This window comes from Pinus tabuliformis, chromosome Q (genome assembly GCF_031772625.1).
Source record: "Pinus tabuliformis cultivar Carrire ecotype Pingquan chromosome Q, CPIR1, whole genome shotgun sequence".
Taxonomy (NCBI): domain Eukaryota; kingdom Viridiplantae; phylum Streptophyta; class Pinopsida; order Pinales; family Pinaceae; genus Pinus; species Pinus tabuliformis.
Window position 1 is genome coordinate 324,843,980 of NC_142296.1, and position 18,904 is coordinate 324,862,883.

The window sequence follows — 18,904 nt, forward strand, 5'->3', positions numbered from 1 at the left end:
TCAGGATTTATCTAACGATAAAAAATTTCTACAGGAAGTTTTTGGGCTAGTACCTCTCAAAAAACCAAAAATTATTTTTTAAATATTTTGTGGAAAACTTGATAGCTCTGGCTATGAGCCTTAGATTATCAGATCTGGGAGCGGAGTTGAACTCATACTGGTTAGATCAGATAGATCTGCAACTTTTGTACATAGATTTGTAAATATTTTGAATAGATCTGAAGTTTTTTCTAACTTGAGTTTTGAAGTTTTTATTCATTTTCATATATTTGGGATCTGAGTATTTTTTGTTTTTGTTTTGCAGGTGCAAATCTGAAGGAAAAGTTTAATTTGAAGCCAAATCTAGATCCTGGAGGGCAAGATCTAGCCTCAAATACCATTTTGCAGGGACAAATTATTCAAAGTTATTTTCAGTCTGAGGGTTTCAAATTTAGATCCAAGGATCTCATAAGTTTTTCTAAAGACAAATTGGAAGCAAAAATATTCGGTTTAATATATAAATTTCTGGGTTTTATTTTAAGTTTTTCGGGCTACCATTTGCTGCCTAGAAGCCCTTCAAAATTCCGTTGTTGCCTCTTCCTGCGTTTTTCTTCTTTGTTTCTCTACAAACCCTCCTCTGTCTACTGCGTTTTTCTTTTGTCTTCCCTCTGCCCGTGTTGCCATTTTATTTCTGCGTTTTTATGCTATTTTCACAACCCTTTTTCTTTAGCTCCTACTGTATCCTAGCTCCTCCCTCTTCCATCTACACGCTATTCCTCCTGTCCGCGTTCTTTTTTTCTTGCGTGAGCGCAGTTCCTCTGCATCCCTTGCCCTTGTTTCTTACTTCTCACGAAGCCTGCAAGCTCCCCTGCCACCCCCAACTTCTTCCTCACCTGTCCACATGCCCTCCTCTTCGCAAACCTATCCCTCGATTTCCCTAAACTCGCAGCTCCTTCTCCATCAGCTCCTCGCTCTGCAACCCGTGTCCCTTGTTGCGTCCCTCGCTCTTCCTTCTGCCTCGCATCCCTTTCACTGCCCGAGTTCTCCTCCCTCCGCATCGAGTTCCTCGTTGTTGCGCCGACTCCTCCTTTCCTCCATTCACGTCCCTATAATTCTCTCTATTCTCGATTTCCCTTTGTCTGTTTCGTTTTAAATTTCTCCTTTAAAACAGTGCGAAACACGCATGTGGATTTCCAATGAATTAATTAATTGATGAGCAATCTGAAGCTCGATAATAATACAGAGATATTTACAATAATAGAAACATCAAGTTTCTATGTAGGATATGGAAACAATCAGTTTCATCTAAGAAACTGCTAGAAGAATAAATATAGCAACAGCTAAAAGAATGAGCATTAAATACTAAAATAGGAATATTCTAATACCCTCCCTTAATGCTCAATCTATTTACGACACCAATAGACCCTCTGAATTTTACAAACTTATCAGGCCCAAGAGGCTTGGTGAAGATGTCTGCAGGTTGCTCTGTTGTGGGAACATATTGCAGCTGAATGGATCCGTCTTCAACAAGCTGGCGAATGTAATGGCAATGAGTTTCCACATGCTTTGTTCGTTCATGAAAGACTGGATTCTTGGCAAGTTTGAGCACTCCCTGATTATCACAAAACAAGGAAGTAGGACCTGTCTGGGAAACATGCATATCCGCAAGCATACGTCGAAGCCAAACTGCCTCACAGGAGGCCTTAACTGCTCCCCGATACTCTGCTTCTGTTGAGGAGAGAGCCACTGCCTGCTGCTTCTTACTAGTCCAGGTAACAGCACCAGATCCTAGGCTAAACACATACCCAGCTGTAGATTTACGGTCATCAACCGAACCGGCCCAGTCAGAATCTGTGTAACCACTGAGTATAAGATCGGAACTTTGAGTGTATAGGAGTCCATAATCAAAAGTGCCACGCACATATCGTAGCACACGCTTTGCTGCTATCCAATGATCAGCTTTAGGAGCTGTCATGAAGCGGGAAATGTAGCTCACTGCAAAACTGATGTCAGGTCTGGTGGCAGTAAGGTAGATGAGACTGCCCACTAATTGCCTGAATAAAGTTTCATCCACAAGGGGAGAGGATGACTGAGCTGAAAGTTTGAGTCCTGGTTCCATAGGAGTCGTGGCCGGTTTGCAATCCTGCATTCTGAACCTGTCCACAAGATTTTTGGCATACTTGGACTGAGAGAGAAAGATGTGGTTTTCAGTCTGCCAAACTTCAACCCCCAGACAGTAATGAAGAAGTCCCAAGTCTGTCATATCAAAGGTTCTGCATAGGTCTTGTTTGATCCCATGGATCAAATGTGCAGAGCTGCCAGTGATGATAAGGTCATCCACATAGACAACCACAAATAAGATATCATCACCAGTATGCTTGATATACAGGTTTGCATCAGATGGGCTCCGCTGAAAGCCATGATCTGTCAGGTACTGATCAATTTTCATGTACCAAGCCCGAGGAGCTTGTTTCAATCCATAGAGTGCTTTAGCTAATCTACACACTTTCTGTTCTTGACCAGCAACCTTGAATCCTGGAGGCTGCGTCATGTAGACTTCTTCTTGTAGGTCACCATTTAGGAAAGCACTCTTTACATCCATCTGATGAACTTTCCAATTGAACTGAGCTGCTAGGGCAAGGACAAGTCGTATGGTACTCATCTTGGCTGTAGGAGCAAAAGTTTCTTCATAGTCGATGCCTTCCTTCTGTGAGAACCCTCGAGCCACAAGACGAGCTTTATACTTGTCTATGGTTCCGTCAGCTTTGTATTTCACTTTATACACCCATTTGCAGCTGATGGGCTTTTTCCCTGCAGGAAGATCAGAAAGGATCCATGTGTGATTCTTCTGAAGACTCTGGAATTCAGCTTCCATAGCCTGTTCCCACTCAGATGTACCCTTAGCCTCTGAATAGGTTTGAGGCTCAAAAATACTGTGTAGATTAGCCATAAAAGCAAAATTGACTGTAGACTGTTGTTTGCTCTTATGTCTAGAAGTTCTACCTTCAAGGAGCTCATCATCCCTGAGATCACCAATGGTTTTAGCCCACCATTTAGGCCGAAGAGTAGAGGAACCAATATCAGGAGGAGGTGGAGAAGGCTCAAGAACAATAGGAGCAGCAAGAGGAGGGTTATTTTCTGGAGGAAGCTCAGATAGAGTATTATCAAACACTGATGCTGCATCATCCCTCCCATCAGGTGGACCGACCGGAAGAAGAACACTGTGAGACTGATCCTCAGAACACTGCTCAGAAGGAGAAGACTGAAAGAATCCTCTGTCTTCATCAAATACTACATCCCGACTGAAGCTAAGACGACCAGTGGCTATATCTATCAGCCTATAGGCCTTGTGATGATCACTGTACCCTGTCATCATGAGTTTCTGGCTTTTGGAATCCAACTTAGAGCGCTTAGCATCTGGAATCCAAACATATGCAACTAAGCCAAATACTTTGAGGTGACTGATCTTAGGCTTATGGCCAGACCAAACCTCTTCGGGAGTCTTCCCCTTAACAGCCTGAGTGGGTGATCGGTTAAGAAGATAAACAGCAGTAAATACTGCTTCAGCCCAGAATTTGTTCGGAACACTCCTGTGTTGTAACATGGAACGAGCCATTTCAACAACCATGCGGTTACGGCGTTCGACAACACTATTTTGCTGAGGAGTGTAGGGTGTAGTTAACTGGCATTTGATGCCATGAGTATCACAGAAGTTGGAAAAAGCGGAAGAACAAAATTCCCCCCCCCGTTATCTGTCCTAAGAGTCATGATATTACAGCCAGACTCTTTTCCAACTAAGGTTTTAAACTTCTGAAAGGTACTTAATGCATCAGATTTATATTTTTAGAAAATACACCCACATTTTTCTACTGAAATCATCTACAATAAGCAAAAAAATATTTGCAAGCAGTGATAGAAGATGTATTCATAGGACCAAAAATATCAGCATGAATTAACTGGAGTACCTTAGAAGCGCGCCAAGATTCTCCATCCTTGAATGAAGACCGATGTTGCTTGCCAGCGTGACAGGCACTGCATATGCCCAACTGCTGAGTCTGAATATCAAGTAACCCTGACACAAGTCCCTCCCGAGAGAGCTGAGAGAGATACTGCATGTTTAGATGCCCATATCGCTGATGCCACAGAGTGCTGATGGGAGAAACATGCGCTGCTAGAGCCACTTCTGGAGAATCACCAGTGTCAAGAAGCCTGTATAGACCATGATCTTCTAGGCCAACAGCAACTGTAAGACTAGTCTCTCTGTCGATAATGGAGCACTTGTGCGCACTGAACACTACATCAAGCTGAGGAGAGTTCCTCATAATCTGGCTGACAGACAGTAGATTAATTTCCATACCAGGAACATAGTACACATTCAAGAAGATGAGTGTGCGCCCACCAGACTGGATCTGAACGGTACCTCTGCCAACCACTGTGTACTTTTCACCTCCACCAAATACCACGGAATCACTGAAAGGTGAGAAGTCAATAAACCAGTCACGCTTGTGAGAGAAATGGCGTGATGCACCAGAGTCAATGTACCAAGCGGAAGACAGGACATGATCTGACGACCTTTTAGCCATAAAGGCGTAAAAGGCAGATTCTGTCTGCTCGGAATGTTCTGCCACATTCGTTGTCTGATGGGACCCTCCCTATTTCTTCTGTTCAGAAGCAATCCTCTGTCGGCAATCTTTCTTCATGTGACTGAACCTGTGACAGTAATTACACTGCACACTTTTCTTCCTAGCAAGATCAAAAGGCCGAGAAGAGCCTTTCTGCTGAAAGGACTGAGAGGACTGATATTTGGCAGCAAACGCATTTTCCGAGGACACTGATGAAGCACCACTACCAAACTGTTGTTTCCACCGATCCTGCTGCAGGAGTTTGGTGCATAACTCTGGAAACTTCAGATCAACATTTGTGGTGGTAATGTTGAGTGTTTCTATGAAGTGTTCATAAGATTTCGGTAGACTTTTCAGAGTAATGACTACCATATCTTCTTCCTCCATGGTCCGACCAATGGCTTCGAGCTGATCTCGAATGTCTTTAATCCTGTTAAGATGTTCCTGTAATGACATATGTTCGTCCATCATGATGGAGAACAGCTGATTCTTGAGAAAGAAGGCTCTGCTCTTGTCGGATGTCTCGTGCAATTCCTTAAGATGTTGCCAAATTTCAGCAGCAGTTTTGCCGGAAGGAATCTGCGGTAACTGATCATCAGTTACAGAAAGTTTGAGAAGCATAACAGCCTCTCGATTTCGATCATCAAACTTATCTTGATCGGTACCAGCTATACCAGGACGGAGCTCTTTGGCCAAAACAAGTTGGTCAAGACGCCTATATTCAGAAATGGTCAACATTCTTTGTTTCCAGATGTTATAATTTGTGCCATTAAAGCGTTGACTGCCTTCCAACATCAGATTGGTTAACGAAGCCATCTGCACGTTTCCCAAGACACAGAAAATACAAAAAATCCTGCACGGATTTCAATGCGGATGCCGGCTGATCCGGACAAAATTTGACAGATGCTGATGTAAATATGAAGTGATGCCCAAAGGAAACTGATTTACCGTAAGAAGCACAATTTTCTTAAACAAACACTAGATAGGAACAACTTTTAAATACATCAACAAATTGGGCCCACAAGCAGGAAACGCAAGACAGATATGAAGAAACAGTGGCACGAAATTTCTGGAACGGTAAAACTCTGTTTGAAAAAAAATTAACTCATCTCCCTTTCCTGCTTGTAGAAATCACTGACAGATTACGTAGAAAATCAAGCACCCAAACTAATACATGCTTTGAGTTCTGTGCATAAAATACCCTTGATTTTCTCTCTGCTGTACAAATTAACGTATTCCTTGAAAAAATTGATGGCTGTAAAACACAAAGAACTGTTGCGTACTTACGTGCCCTCGGCTCAGAGATTTTTGTTGCTACACGGAAGCCGTCAATATAGGAAGCAGAGCTCGTATAGGAAGCCGTTGCAGTCGAAGCCCAAGCAATTTCTACGACGGTGTTATCGCTGTTATTGCTGACAAATTCTCAGCCCGCAAATGAAAGCAGGCAAATGACGCCCGCGCCTTGTCTCTCAGGATGAGTCAAAACAATACTTTTGAAGATACGTCTGGTTATTGGTCGAACATTGATTTGAGCAGGATATTTGCCATCTGTGAAATTCGAATTCGAGTCAGCAATGGCGCCCAAGGGAGAGAAGAAACCCGCGGAGAAGAAACCCGTCGCAGAGAAGGCTCCTGCAGAGAAGAAGCCCGCTCCCAAGGCCGAGAAGAAGCTGCCCAAAGAGGGCGGAAATGTGATTATGTCAGCTTCCCTGCGAGAAATGAGTTTCAAATGTCCTGAACAACGAGCCCAGTGCTACGCCTGCATTGATTTATAAGAATCGATCATGCGATGTATTCTCTGGTGCGAGCGCGGGGCGGAGAAGGCGTGAAAAAAAATTAGTCGTTCTGTGGTAGATGTAGCAGCAGCCGGGAGCTTTGAAATGCGTTCGAGCGGCTATCTCCTTGGTTGATATAGCAGGGACTGCGAATTGAGTCCAAATATGACTAAGGAACGAGCAGGGTAATGGTGAAACCCCAAGCAGAGCCCGTCGTTGACTCAAGTTCGAACAGCGTTAACCAGCTTGAAAACAAAAAACTCAGATGCAGACCCTGAGAGCAGTTTCGAAATGAAATACTGAATTTTTCAAACTATGAAAAATTATTTCGAAAAAAAATTCCTGTGCTCCGATACCATAAAACAGTGCGAAACACGCATGTGGATTTCCAATGAATTAATTAATTGATGAGCAATCTGAAGCTCGATAATAATACAGAGATATTTACAATAATAGAAACATCAAGTTTCTATGTAGGATATGGAAACAATCAGTTTCATCTAAGAAACTGCTAGAAGAATAAATATAGCAACAGCTAAAAGAATGAGCATTAAATACTAAAATAGGAATATTCTAATATCCTTAGGGTTAAGTCAAGTCTCATGAAATAAATAAAACCAAAAAAAAATTATTTGTTTCTCATTTTTTATTTTTTTTATTTGAAAAGATTTAAAATTCCGATTTTAATATTTTTGTGTGACTTTAACTTTTTTTTAAAGGATTTAAAATCTAAAAATAAAAATAAAACTTTAGGGTTTTCAAATTTCGAATTTAAATTTTTATGTGGCCTCTGGCCTATGTTACCGGATCCGGCAGAGGCAAGAGGAATATTGCCGGATCCACGGATCTGAACCGGATCCGGATACGATACACCAAAAATACGTCTAAAATACGTATTTTATAAATATACAGTTTTTGGAAACGGTAAACTTTCCCAGGATACGGATCCCGCTGGTGGCTGCCGGAAACAGTGAAATGGTCGCCGAAAAGTCAGAAAAAGCGGAATTTTTTTAGGTTTCGATTGTCGCTGTAAGTTTAGATTGTCGCTGTAAATTTATGCTATTCTGACTTTCTACCCATTAACGTTTCTAAACTCCCAGCAGCCGCAAAGATCGTTTCACGTTATGCGGGCAAATTTTTGATAGGAAGATGTCACGTTTTCTCTCTCTGATTTTATAAATTAAATATGATTCCCGAGTCTGGCACTTCAGGCAATTCGATTAATTTTGACTTCTTAATCTGGATAGCTCTATTTCCATTCAGGAGAGAAATGGGAAACAATATAAATTCATATAATACACAAGCATCTGCACGCGCGTAGGCAATAAATTAGAAGTGCATTAATAATTTCTAGAGTTTTGATTTTTATATGTTTTAAAAAAAAATATTTGGGAACCATAGATTTTTTAATATTCTTAAAATTTGACAAAAATAATTGCCTTGCCCTATGTCTTTTATATTTTTAGAATATTTTAAAATTTACTATAGCATAACCATATGGGTAGATGTCGTTCATATAAATAAAATTTATATAAAATTATAAATATTAATATAAAATTCTATAATATAACTAATAATTGACTTTTAAATATTTATAAATGATGCATTAATTTTATTATAATTAAATTAATAATTATTTTAAATATTTATAAATGATGCATTAATTTTATTATAATTAAACTAATAATTATTTTTAAAGTATTACATTGAATTATATATTTAAAAATTCACGTATGTTTTTTATTTTTATATAAATTTAATTAATGTCTAATTAATATTAATAAATGATACATTAAATATGAAATTATTTATACAATAATTATTTATTGTATGTAAAATTTATATATTTAAAAACTAACTTATGATTTTATTTTTATATTAATATAAATTTTATTTTTTTTTTATTTGCTTGTACTTGACGTTTCCTTGCCGTTTCCGGATCCTGGCTTTTCAAAAAATTAGCGGATCCGTATCCGAATCCGTATCCGTATCCGGATCCGGATCCGAATCCTGGTAACTTAGCCTCTGGCCCATTAAAAATTTAATTATCCCTTTTGATTTTTACATTCGCCACATTAAATTCTTTTCTTCAACTTTATCACATTAAATTTACCGAGGGAATAATTAATTTTTAATCTAAAGTTCATTTTTGGAGTTTTTGTGTGAAGGGTATGGGATTTTTTAAATCTTCAAAGCGAAATCTTTTGAGGGGTAAAAAAAAATTAAATCTCTTTATGGTCAAAACACATTTAAATATCATTTAAATCATCTCTAAAGTTTGACTATAGGAAAACAATAAATTTTTCTGGAATTGGGTCACTTGAGAAAATTGTTTTAAATCCAAAATTGTTTTAAGTGTTTAGCATTTGAATTTCATGGTTCTTCATGGTAATTAATTCTCGAAATTTAATTGCTTATGCTAGGGGTTTTGAACATTTTCTTATGTTTGACATTTATTGAAATTGTCCGTCGTTAATTAACTCTAAGCATGGTGTTAATTACTTGAATTATTGGATATTTATTGCATATTAAATTTTTGTGAATTTTTCAAGTAATTATTAAGAACTCTTGCATGGAATTGTGATAAATTGCATATCCTTTGTTTCCTAAACTGAGCATCTTTGAGCATATCTATATAATTGGCATTGACGATGTTAATTACTTGAATTATTGGATATTTATTGCATATTAAATTTTGTGAATTTTTCAAGTAATTATTATGTACTCTCGCATGGAATTGTGATAAATTGCATATCCTTTGTTTCCTAAATTGAGTATCTTTGAGCATATCTATATAATTGGCATTGACATTAAATTGTGAAGAGGTTTTTTGTTCTCTTTGAGCTATCATTGCATTAGAAAAAATCTAGATAAATTAAAGTGATAAACTTGTGCTTTAATTGGGCATTAATTTGTGATATTTTAAGCATACTATTGAGAAGTTTATCTTTCAATCTTTGTCTAGTGAAGTGAACGTTTCATTAGGGCAATTAAGGGCTTTGATAGATAGTGACATAAGTGATGTTAATCCTTGAATCTAACTTCATCTCATCTTCTAATCATCTTGTGCATTTGCATATTAAGTTAGTTCTGCATAATCAAAATTTACTTCTAAACATAAGTTTGGTCGATAGAGAGATAGGTACCCATCAATCTTTACTTGAGAAGCCTGCTTTTAATAGTACTTAAAACAGTGACCTTGTAGTCGTCAGAGCCACAGCTCTCTGCAGCACCGGAGGCACCAGGTATGTTAAATTTTCAGGAGAGGTGTTGTTAATCACACCTTAGTGTGCTTCACCTTATCTTCTCTCTGCCAATTACTACGAAATCAGGCTCAATATAGAAAGGCTTGAAGGGTTAAAACTTAGATAGGAATTTAACTAAAATCAACCAAGATTCATGCATCTCACATTAGTTTTAGAATCTGCATTTCATATAATATAGTTATTCATCCAAGCAGCAGTTGCTAATCAATTACTTGGTCCTAAATTTCCTAGCAAGATAGTTGACTCCATAAGGCACTGGTATCAATCGTTTAAACCTAATCAAATCCTATAAATCTTGTTAAATATAAAACAAGTATTTGGTCGATTGACTGTGTCTCCCAAACTGGTTGGTTCCCAACTAGTTCTCCTTCATTTCATTTCCATAGGGTCTACCCCCTTAGCTACAGCTTAAACGGAGAGATTGGGGATCAGGGTGACAGCCCCCGATCTGAACCATTGTCGCGTTGCCTAGACATTCTATGCGACAACAGAACCATTAATTTTCAATACATGGATTCACCAAACGATGGAGGACAGAGAGCTGTTGGGATAGGTATTAACCATCAAAACAATGCAATATGAAGGAAAACTTAAACGCTTTAGAGCTAACTCAGTTCTAAGCATAATGACTAGCACAACAGCTGTTAAAATCCTCAGAGCAGCCATGAAAATGCTAACAGTAACTTCAATAGACTGCAATGCAAGTTAATGCAGCTGCCAGCAACATACACAATGCATAAAGTAAAACCAAAGTATGTGAAGACATACTTACCCTGGCAACCCAAAAGCTTCACATGGGGCTCAGTTCTTCATTTTGGTAACTCTGGTTACATTGCTTTCATGGCTTTCGATCTATCTTCCTCTCCTGGCCAAAAGTGACCCATTGAAGATGATGGTAAAGGACGAAAGAGGGAGAGCTGGGGGAGGTAAAGGAAAGGCTAACATCCATGACCCTTCATTAGCCCTTCCCCAGCCTTGCTCTCCTCTCCTATTCTGTGTTTTCTTTTCATTTAATTCTCTATTTTCCTCTCTTTTAATTTGTCATATTCAACTTCACATTTGCATTGGTTTTACAATGTTTGATTAACCTTCATAAATAGCTGAATTGCATTGTAGGTACTAAGTCTTATAGCCATTTTTGGGTTTGGATCCATTTTGGATCACTTTGTGCCCTAGTAGTAATCATTTTGGGGACACTTGGCTCATATGGTCTATGGACAGATGCTTTTTGGGGACACAATTTTTATGATGTATAGGCAAGTCGCATTATATTTTTGTTACAACAATTTTGATAGCTTTTATAGCTTTTAAGCCTGCTGTACTTTAGCTTGTGGTGGGAACAAACTTGGCCCGTTTTTAGTAAAACTGCCCTATATGCACATATTTGACAAATATTAACAGTTAAAGGAAGCATTTCCTATAAAATGATGAATAAATAATAGGAGCAGGAACACACCTCAAACAGCGTAAGATCACTTCCCCCAGTGATGTTCCACACAATACCTGTTGCTCGCTCAATACCCACATCTAGCAAGGGTGACTGGATTGCATTCAAAGCAGCATCCCTAGCCCGTGTCTTACCTGCATGAAATTAGATGTGTGACCATTTTATTTAAGATTTTAGACTACATCAAAATATAGAGAAGACAAGAATGGAGGAAAAAGAAAAACAAAAGAGAAAACAGAGGAGAATTTTAAAAGCAGGTAGTCATAGCATTTTGCAATGCAAATATGGTTCCTCATCTTTGCAAGAAATTCAAAGATTTTGACCAGAGAAAAATCATCCAATTGTAAGATATATACAATAAAGTGTAACCAGATATTTACATATTTTAGTGGATAACCAAATGTTATCGTGCACCAAAACAAAAAATCTTTATATACTGATAGTAAGCCTTGCATGATTTCCACTGGAAATAGTGAGATTATAAGTGAGGTATCCATTGTTGATATTTTCCATCAACAATCAAGTTATCAACATAGCAGGATTGAAGTCAGGGTGACCAACCATCTGACCTCTTTGGATAAACATGTTAATTTTTCTCATACCAAATCTAATTTATTTTAATTCAACAATTTATTTAAAACCCCAGAAAATATTTATCTCAAATATTTCTGAATTTGGTGAAAAATAAAGACACTGGTATTAAAATTAAAAAATGCCGTAGAAATAAAATGAAGAGATCAATCACACCACAACAGCAAATTCACACCCAACACGATCTTCATTAAATTTCCTGGGAAAATTATGGGTTAAACACACAGAGAATACATAGAAAAAATAAAATTGTTGGCAAAGTCACATGACACAAGGACACAGGACACGAGGACACGAAAATATGAGTATCCGACACATGACACTGTGACTCCCCGGAACATGACACAGAGGACATATTATATATTAAAAGATATAATATATTTTTAAAAATATAACAAATTAGTGAATTACACAATATGAAATATATAAAACATTTACATGATGATGATACAAATTCAATCATACAACTAATGCATATAACCAAAATAACATTGAGTGCAATCCATCTCTAAACCAAAAATACATCAACAAAGAGGCCCTAAATGGCCTATAGAGTCCAAAAAAAAATCATGCTACAATAAATAACTAGTACTACATATCATCAAAATCATTGCCTATATTGGAATCCTCATCATCAATATCACCCTCTAAGCATTAAAATAAGATAGAAAAAACTTAACATGTCAAATCGAGATTATTTTTGAGTGATGGGTATATTTTTACATTTTTACTAGGGTCATGATAGAAGAGTACAACAATCAATGCCATCAACATTGAGGTACATAGATGGCTTGGTCCTCTTAATTAAATGCTAGTTCCATACCCTCATACATGATAAACTCCAATGAAAACATTGTGATCCCCCCAATCCTAAAAATTGTTGAGTCTGTTGGATTTTGAGTGGGATCTAAAATTCTACTTTCTCCATTTGAAATCCAATGAGGTCATAACCACTCTCAAACATCCTGAGTCAATTAATGGTAATGTTAAAAATGAAAATGAGAGATAAAGGAGAATCTCAATTTTGCTTTAAGAACTTAACATTACCATTAATTGCCTAGCACTAGTAGGGCCCAAGGTTGGAATTTGACGAGAAAAATGCCCATCACAAGGCATTTTGCCCGTTAAATAGGTTTAAAAAATTTATGCAACCTTCTTGAGTGATGTGCTCTTAAGTTTAGAAAACATATTTTTGACGGTTCATATTTATTTGAAAACGTCATTAATATCTACTAAAGGACATGTTCTATTTGCACTAAAACCTCCTGCGAAAAGGAAAGGTTCTATCTACGCTGACATTCATAACTGGATGAAGGGCAGGTTTTATCCGAGCTGCGGCAAACAAACGTCATGTGAGGCTTATCGGATGAAAGGCAGGTTCTATCTGAGCTGCGGCGCGCAGACGTCATATGAGGCTGATTACTGAAAAAAAATTGAATGTCTCATTTTGTATACGATCATTCATTATCAAGTATGAGAGCCTGCATTCATTCAACTGACAATGGAAATTTAATTTCTTGTTGTTTGTGATGATCCCACTTAACAACATTGCTAAGGGAAATATCAATCTTTGGCCAGTTTTGAATTAATTCGCATTAGCACTTAGGAAGTGTGGGTTTAGAGGCCCCACATGTATTCTGATCAAATGTGAGCCCAAATATTAGAGGATGGAGTAGAAAATCGAGCCATTAGTGGTACTTGGGGGCCACTTATAGAGAATTGTGGCCCACATGGGCAACACGCTCAAATTGGAGCAAAGTTGGTGGGGGAAAGTCGAGTTGGGCCCACATGGGCATCTTGGAGGCTCTTTGATAAAAAGAGCAAGAGGCACTCGTTTTAGGTCATTCATTCATCTTTGAGAAAATTGTCTTTGACATAGCACGCTTGAGCAGAAGCCAAGTTTGCAAGTATGATGTAGCACATGAGTGTTTCCGAGCAGAAATCTCAATCCTTGCTTCGGTGGACTTCGAGTGCCAGCCCAAGGAGGGAGTTCCATCTATTTTGGTTCGTACCAGCAGCAGGGAGTGTGGGCTTGTGGAGAGGCTCAATAGTAGCAGCGCAGGGATTGCGCAGTTCTTGGAGGAGACATGTTGGGAGGTTGAGGAGTGAAGTGATTCTGGGGTTGACTTGAGGTGGAGTCTAGGGAGGTACTTTGTTGGAGACTACAACTATTTTGGGGAATTTTCCAACACTTTGGAGGAGTAGCAAACACAAACTATGTTGCGGGTTACAACTTCTACTTGTGGAGGAGCGCCAAGCATTTGGGGTTAATTTTGGAGCGTCAAAACTAGGACAAACACTTTATGAATTTTTCTGGGTTTATTGAGAGGCCAAAATTAATTTGGCAGAATTTTTTGGGCAGATTTGAGGGGTCAAACAAGGGTCCCAACTCAACCAGCAGCTAGAGGAGCTAGGGGAATTTGGGCCGAAATTCCAAGGTCAACATTGGGCCAATTCTTTCGTGGGTTATTCTAGACATTTGGTGGAGAGCCGGGTTAATTTCCCATAATTTTCTGAGCAACAAAAGAGGCCCTAGCAACAGATCTTCCCACCCAGCAGCGTATTTTTGGGCACTTCAATGTAGAGCCAAGAGATTGAGCAGCAGCATACCTGAGGGGGACTTCTTATTGTTCATTTGGGCTTACCTAGCTTGTCTTGAGCAAGCCCAGGTGCACTCTTTCCAGCACCTTGTTGTACCTTCTTCATGTTATAATAAAATGGCTCAGCAGCGCATTTTTTGGTGTATATTCATGGTCTGATTCATGTGTTTAATTGTTATGGCTTTTTGTCTATGTATGCTTTATTATTTACAGTAAACATTCCCTAGGAATATTACAGTGGTATGAGAGCATGATCTTGGCCCAGTTGTGGGTAACCAGTAAGATCATGGAAGATTCGAGTATGTAGGCACAGTGACTAGTGAAACCGTAGACAAACCTATGGCCCAAGGGAAATTCAGCATGCAGGAATTCTGGGGTGGAATTCATTGAACAATGAGAGGTTGACCTAGTTGAGGAGGGTGACAGACCAAACTCATCCTCATCCTTTCAGCAAAGACACTAGAGGTACAAAGAGCTTGGGGGTGCAGCCATCTACACCATGTGGGGTAAGTCGACAAACCTAGGACACTAGATATCCTCAAAAGGAGCAGGCAGAACAGGGACAGTTAGAGGGTGAGTCTGGGGGCGCTTTTGCTGGTGGAGACCTAGTTTTAGATATCAGGAGCCTGAGGAGGAGGTTGAGCATGATGTTGAGGGCCCACAGGATGGTGAGGAGCACATCGATATACCTAGTGGGGTGCAGGAGTCACCATTGTTAGAGACCTCTTTGATAGCCCCAATTGACACCTTGGTGAAAAGGATAGAGCCTACAACCATAGAGCCATTTGTTGAGGAGGTGCCACCCATGGATGAGATGTTGAAAATTGCTGAGGTATCCGGAGGTGTGACCGAGTTTACAGGTGATAGATTCCCACGGTAGTTTCATCAAGTCCAGGTCGGCCTTCTAACATTGGGAAAGAAGGCCACGACAGTACGAGAGAAACTTCTGCAGCAAAACAAATAGTTGGGGGGCATGAGAGTTGTTTGTGACGAGTCAGCAGCCAAACTGACTCGTGTTGGGGAACGGTTAGATTCCCTAATGGTACAACTAGAGTGCACGTTAGAGCATCAGAGCAGCCCTCTTCAGACATACATAGATGGCGTTGGCAACACTATTAAGTTACCTTTTCTCATTGGAGAGAGGGAGGCAGAGCTACCTAGTCAGATTTTATGTGTTGACCAAGATGGTAAGTGGAGGCAACATGCGCTGCGCAGGGAGCAGCACTCGCAGGATGAAGGGTTTGTTCTATGTACTGGAGTTCGTGCATTCGATCCCTCTTGGGGTTGGATGACGAGAGATTATGAGTTGGTACACAGAGGAGGGAGCTAGACTCATGGAGATGGTCGTAGTTCAGAGTGAAGCTCAGTGGGAGCTCCCAGACATCAAAGGGTACTAGAGGACTAGGTTGGCATTGGGATCCAAGCAGGGCTTCCTATCTGAAAGCTGACATGCGGGATGGTTATAGCATTGTAGTCAACCAAGTGCCTGAGTGCATGAATTCCTTAGGGGAGTTCCAGTCGGCACGAGTGGCCCGATGGTTTGTGAGCAGACTCCATGGGTCGTTTTGGCATGTTGGTTGCGCATGGGGTCACAAGATGATTAGCACTCTCTGGCAGGAGATGGTTGAAGGAGGTGGCATGCATAGGCCACTGGACCAGGCAATATATGGAGACGATGTTCTCCAATTGAGGTTCAGGACTCAGGGGTCATCAAGGATCGACACAACAGAGATATCCCCTCTATTAGGAGCAGAGTTAGGGGGCTCAGGTCTCCCAGGATGGACGAGGAGGTGTGGCATGTTGCATACAGACCCGATTCTAGGCCATAACACCCAGTGGTGTGCAGGGCTATCCAGCGAGAAGCAGTGGCCTGCAGACGAGCATGAAGATGCATGGTGGTATACCACAGCCTAAGGGTTTACACTGTGGAGTAGGAGGAGTGACTCGCAGAGCATTGAGTACCCGCAAGGAGTGTTAGGTACAGTGACTCATGCAAGACACGAGATGATACAAGATGGTATCATCGTAGTCAGGGATATCCGGTGGTGTACAGGGGCAGGTTGCGACATACAGTGGCATGTTGAGGAGTACGGTGATACTTGGTGGTATGCAGTGACACATGATGCAGCGCAGCGGGCTCTTGGAGCGTTGCCTCCAAGGAGACTTATGGACCGGGGCATTGGATGTACCATTAGATGCAGCTCACCTAGGATCGATGAGGACATTGTCGAGCATCTGGGGACACCATGTTTAGCGGAGATAGGGTTTTGAGGGGGTTATCAGCAGATTCAAGGCGGAGAGAGTGTCATCCATTGGATTACTCTTGAGCATTCTAGTAGACTTTTGATCATATGCTTTGGGACATACCCTCCCATCATCCTCCAGTGTTGCTTACAGTGACAGTGTTTGGTTGTTACCCCTTGACACTCCATTTAGGCAACAGGGCATGGGAGGCTCACCCTAGACAGTTAGATGAGACACCGTGTGTCATGACCCAGGAGGAGACTCTTCAGTTGAGACACTTGGTAGGTGCACGAGTTGTGGGATATAGGCTTAGGGATGGTGTGGTTGATTGTCGAGGTAGCATATGTTCCACCCTTGGGCTCACACTTGAGGGACGGTGGATCAGGAGGGTACTCAGACTCTGAGCAGTGTCCAAGTGTATCATCAGGGGTTGGGATAGCGCATTTCATTGTGTAGTCTGGCAGGAGCAAGGCAGGTTCGCATGCGTGGACATACTCCTGATACCCGGGGTCCGCCCAGGGGATATATACAGGGGTCAGAGATGAGGGCCAGATGGGTTCTAGCAGGTAGCAGCGCTATGTAGCGACATCCTGTGAGGAGTGGGGGTTATGAGCTCCCTTTATGTTTGGGGGATCTAGGGATCCGGTTGGTGGGTGGATCACTCCACTTTGTGATGAGCAATGTCATGGCAAAGGGTGATCCAGTTCACTTTGGGTTTGACACATGGGGGAGCACTGAGACCTCCATTGCATGGCGAGGCAGACTTACCCTGTTATGGCTCAGGGTTGAGATTGGCAGTGGAGGGGTAGATATTGGCATCATGGAGATGCCCGGGCAGGATGAGCTTGGCTCTCACATATTTTTCGCCACTAGGCCTCAGGAGGGGAGGATACAGTCCATGCACGATGGGGAGTATGTCATAGTAAGAGAAGCGTAGTGTCGGCATGTTGGCACCACTTTGGGACTAGCAGGGGACTGGATTATCACAACTCTTCACAGCTCAATAACCTTTAGGGATGAGTTGGCTACTACAGGGGGAGATCATGCAGATCTTCCACTGGCCTTTAGCGGGTCACTGATGGAGTGGGGGACTTCATTAGCATGGCAAGTGGGCCAGCATGATGATGTCAGGAGAAGCTCACATGAGCGACACACTATCTTTGCAGGGATTGGGTGGTATCTCTGAGAGTATACTCTTGGAGTGCATGAGTATGATAGCTTCACGAGGGGTTGGGCATAGTGCCACATTATCACGATCCCCTACTCATTGATGGTATGCAGGGGACTTCTTGAACTTGGACTAGGCAGGATCGTGAGTGGAGCAAGGGGAGCTTCACGTTGGACAGGATGGCCTGGGATCCTGGTATTGGAGGATTCTTTCACGTCAAGACAGTGCAGAGGTCAAGGATGATTCAGTGGCACATTTGGGACCCTGGCACATTTTGCAGTGACAGTGGGGAGCAGCAACTAGAGAGGATGCTTGTTCAAGCATTGCTTGAGGACAAGCAATTTTTGGCGGGGAGGACTATGATATTCCCACTTAGCAACATTGCTAAGGGAAATATCAATTTTTGGCTAGTTTTGAATTAATTCGCATTAGCACTTAGGAAGTGTGGGTTTAGAGGCCCCACATATATTTTTGATCAAATGTGAGCCCAAACATTAGAGGATGGAGGAGAAAATCGAGCCACTAGTGGTACGTGGGGGCCACTCATAGAGAATTGCGGCCCACATGGGCAACACGCTCTCATTGGAGCGAAGTTGGTGGGGGAAAGTCGAGTTGGGCCCACATGGGCATCTTGGAGGTTCTTTGATAAAAAGAGCAAGAGCACTCATTTTTGGTCATTCATTCATCTTTGAGAAAATTGTCTTTGACATAGCACGCTTGAGCGAAAGCCAAGTCTGCAAGTGTTGTTTAGCACACGAGTGTTTCCGAGCGGAAATCTCAACCCTTGCTTTGGTGGACTTCGAGTGCCAACCCAAGGAGGGAGTTCCATCTATTCTAGTTCGTACCAGCAGCAGGGAGTGCAAGCTTGTGGAGAGGCTCAGCAGCAGCAGCGCAGGGATTGCGTAGTTCTTGGAGGAGGCATGCTGGGAGGTTGAGGAGTGAAGTGATTTTGGGGTTGAGACTTGAGGTGGAGTCCAGGGAGGTACTTTGTTGGAGATTGCAACTATTTTAGGGAATTTTCCAGAACTTTAGAGGAGTAGCAAACACAGAATCTATTACAGATTATATCTTCTGCTTGTGGAGAAGGGCTAAGCAGTTGGGGTCAATTTTGGAGCGTCAAAACTAGGACAAACCCTTTTTGGGTTTTTCTGGGTTTATTGAGGAGAGGCCAAGATTAATTTGGTAGAATTTTCTGGGCAGATTTGAGGGCTC

The 18,904-nt window shown here is 41.1% G+C and overlaps 1 protein-coding gene across 4 annotated transcripts in view; it reads right to left on the reverse strand.

Annotated features, from left to right (window-relative positions):
• The window catches only part of LOC149219487 (cell division protein FtsZ homolog 2-1, chloroplastic-like), a 161,724-nt gene that overhangs the window by 93,178 nt on the left and 49,642 nt on the right, over positions 1 to 18,904 (reverse strand). For all 4 annotated transcript variants that reach the window (XR_016249242.1, XM_089384380.1, XM_089384381.1 and 1 more), the window contains one exon: positions 11,099 to 11,223. Coding sequence is in view for 3 of the 4 variants with exons in the window: in XM_089384380.1 (XP_089240506.1) it covers positions 11,099 to 11,223 (125 nt within the window). In the remaining variant the exon portion in view is untranslated. The remainder of the gene's footprint in view (positions 1 to 11,098; positions 11,224 to 18,904) is intronic.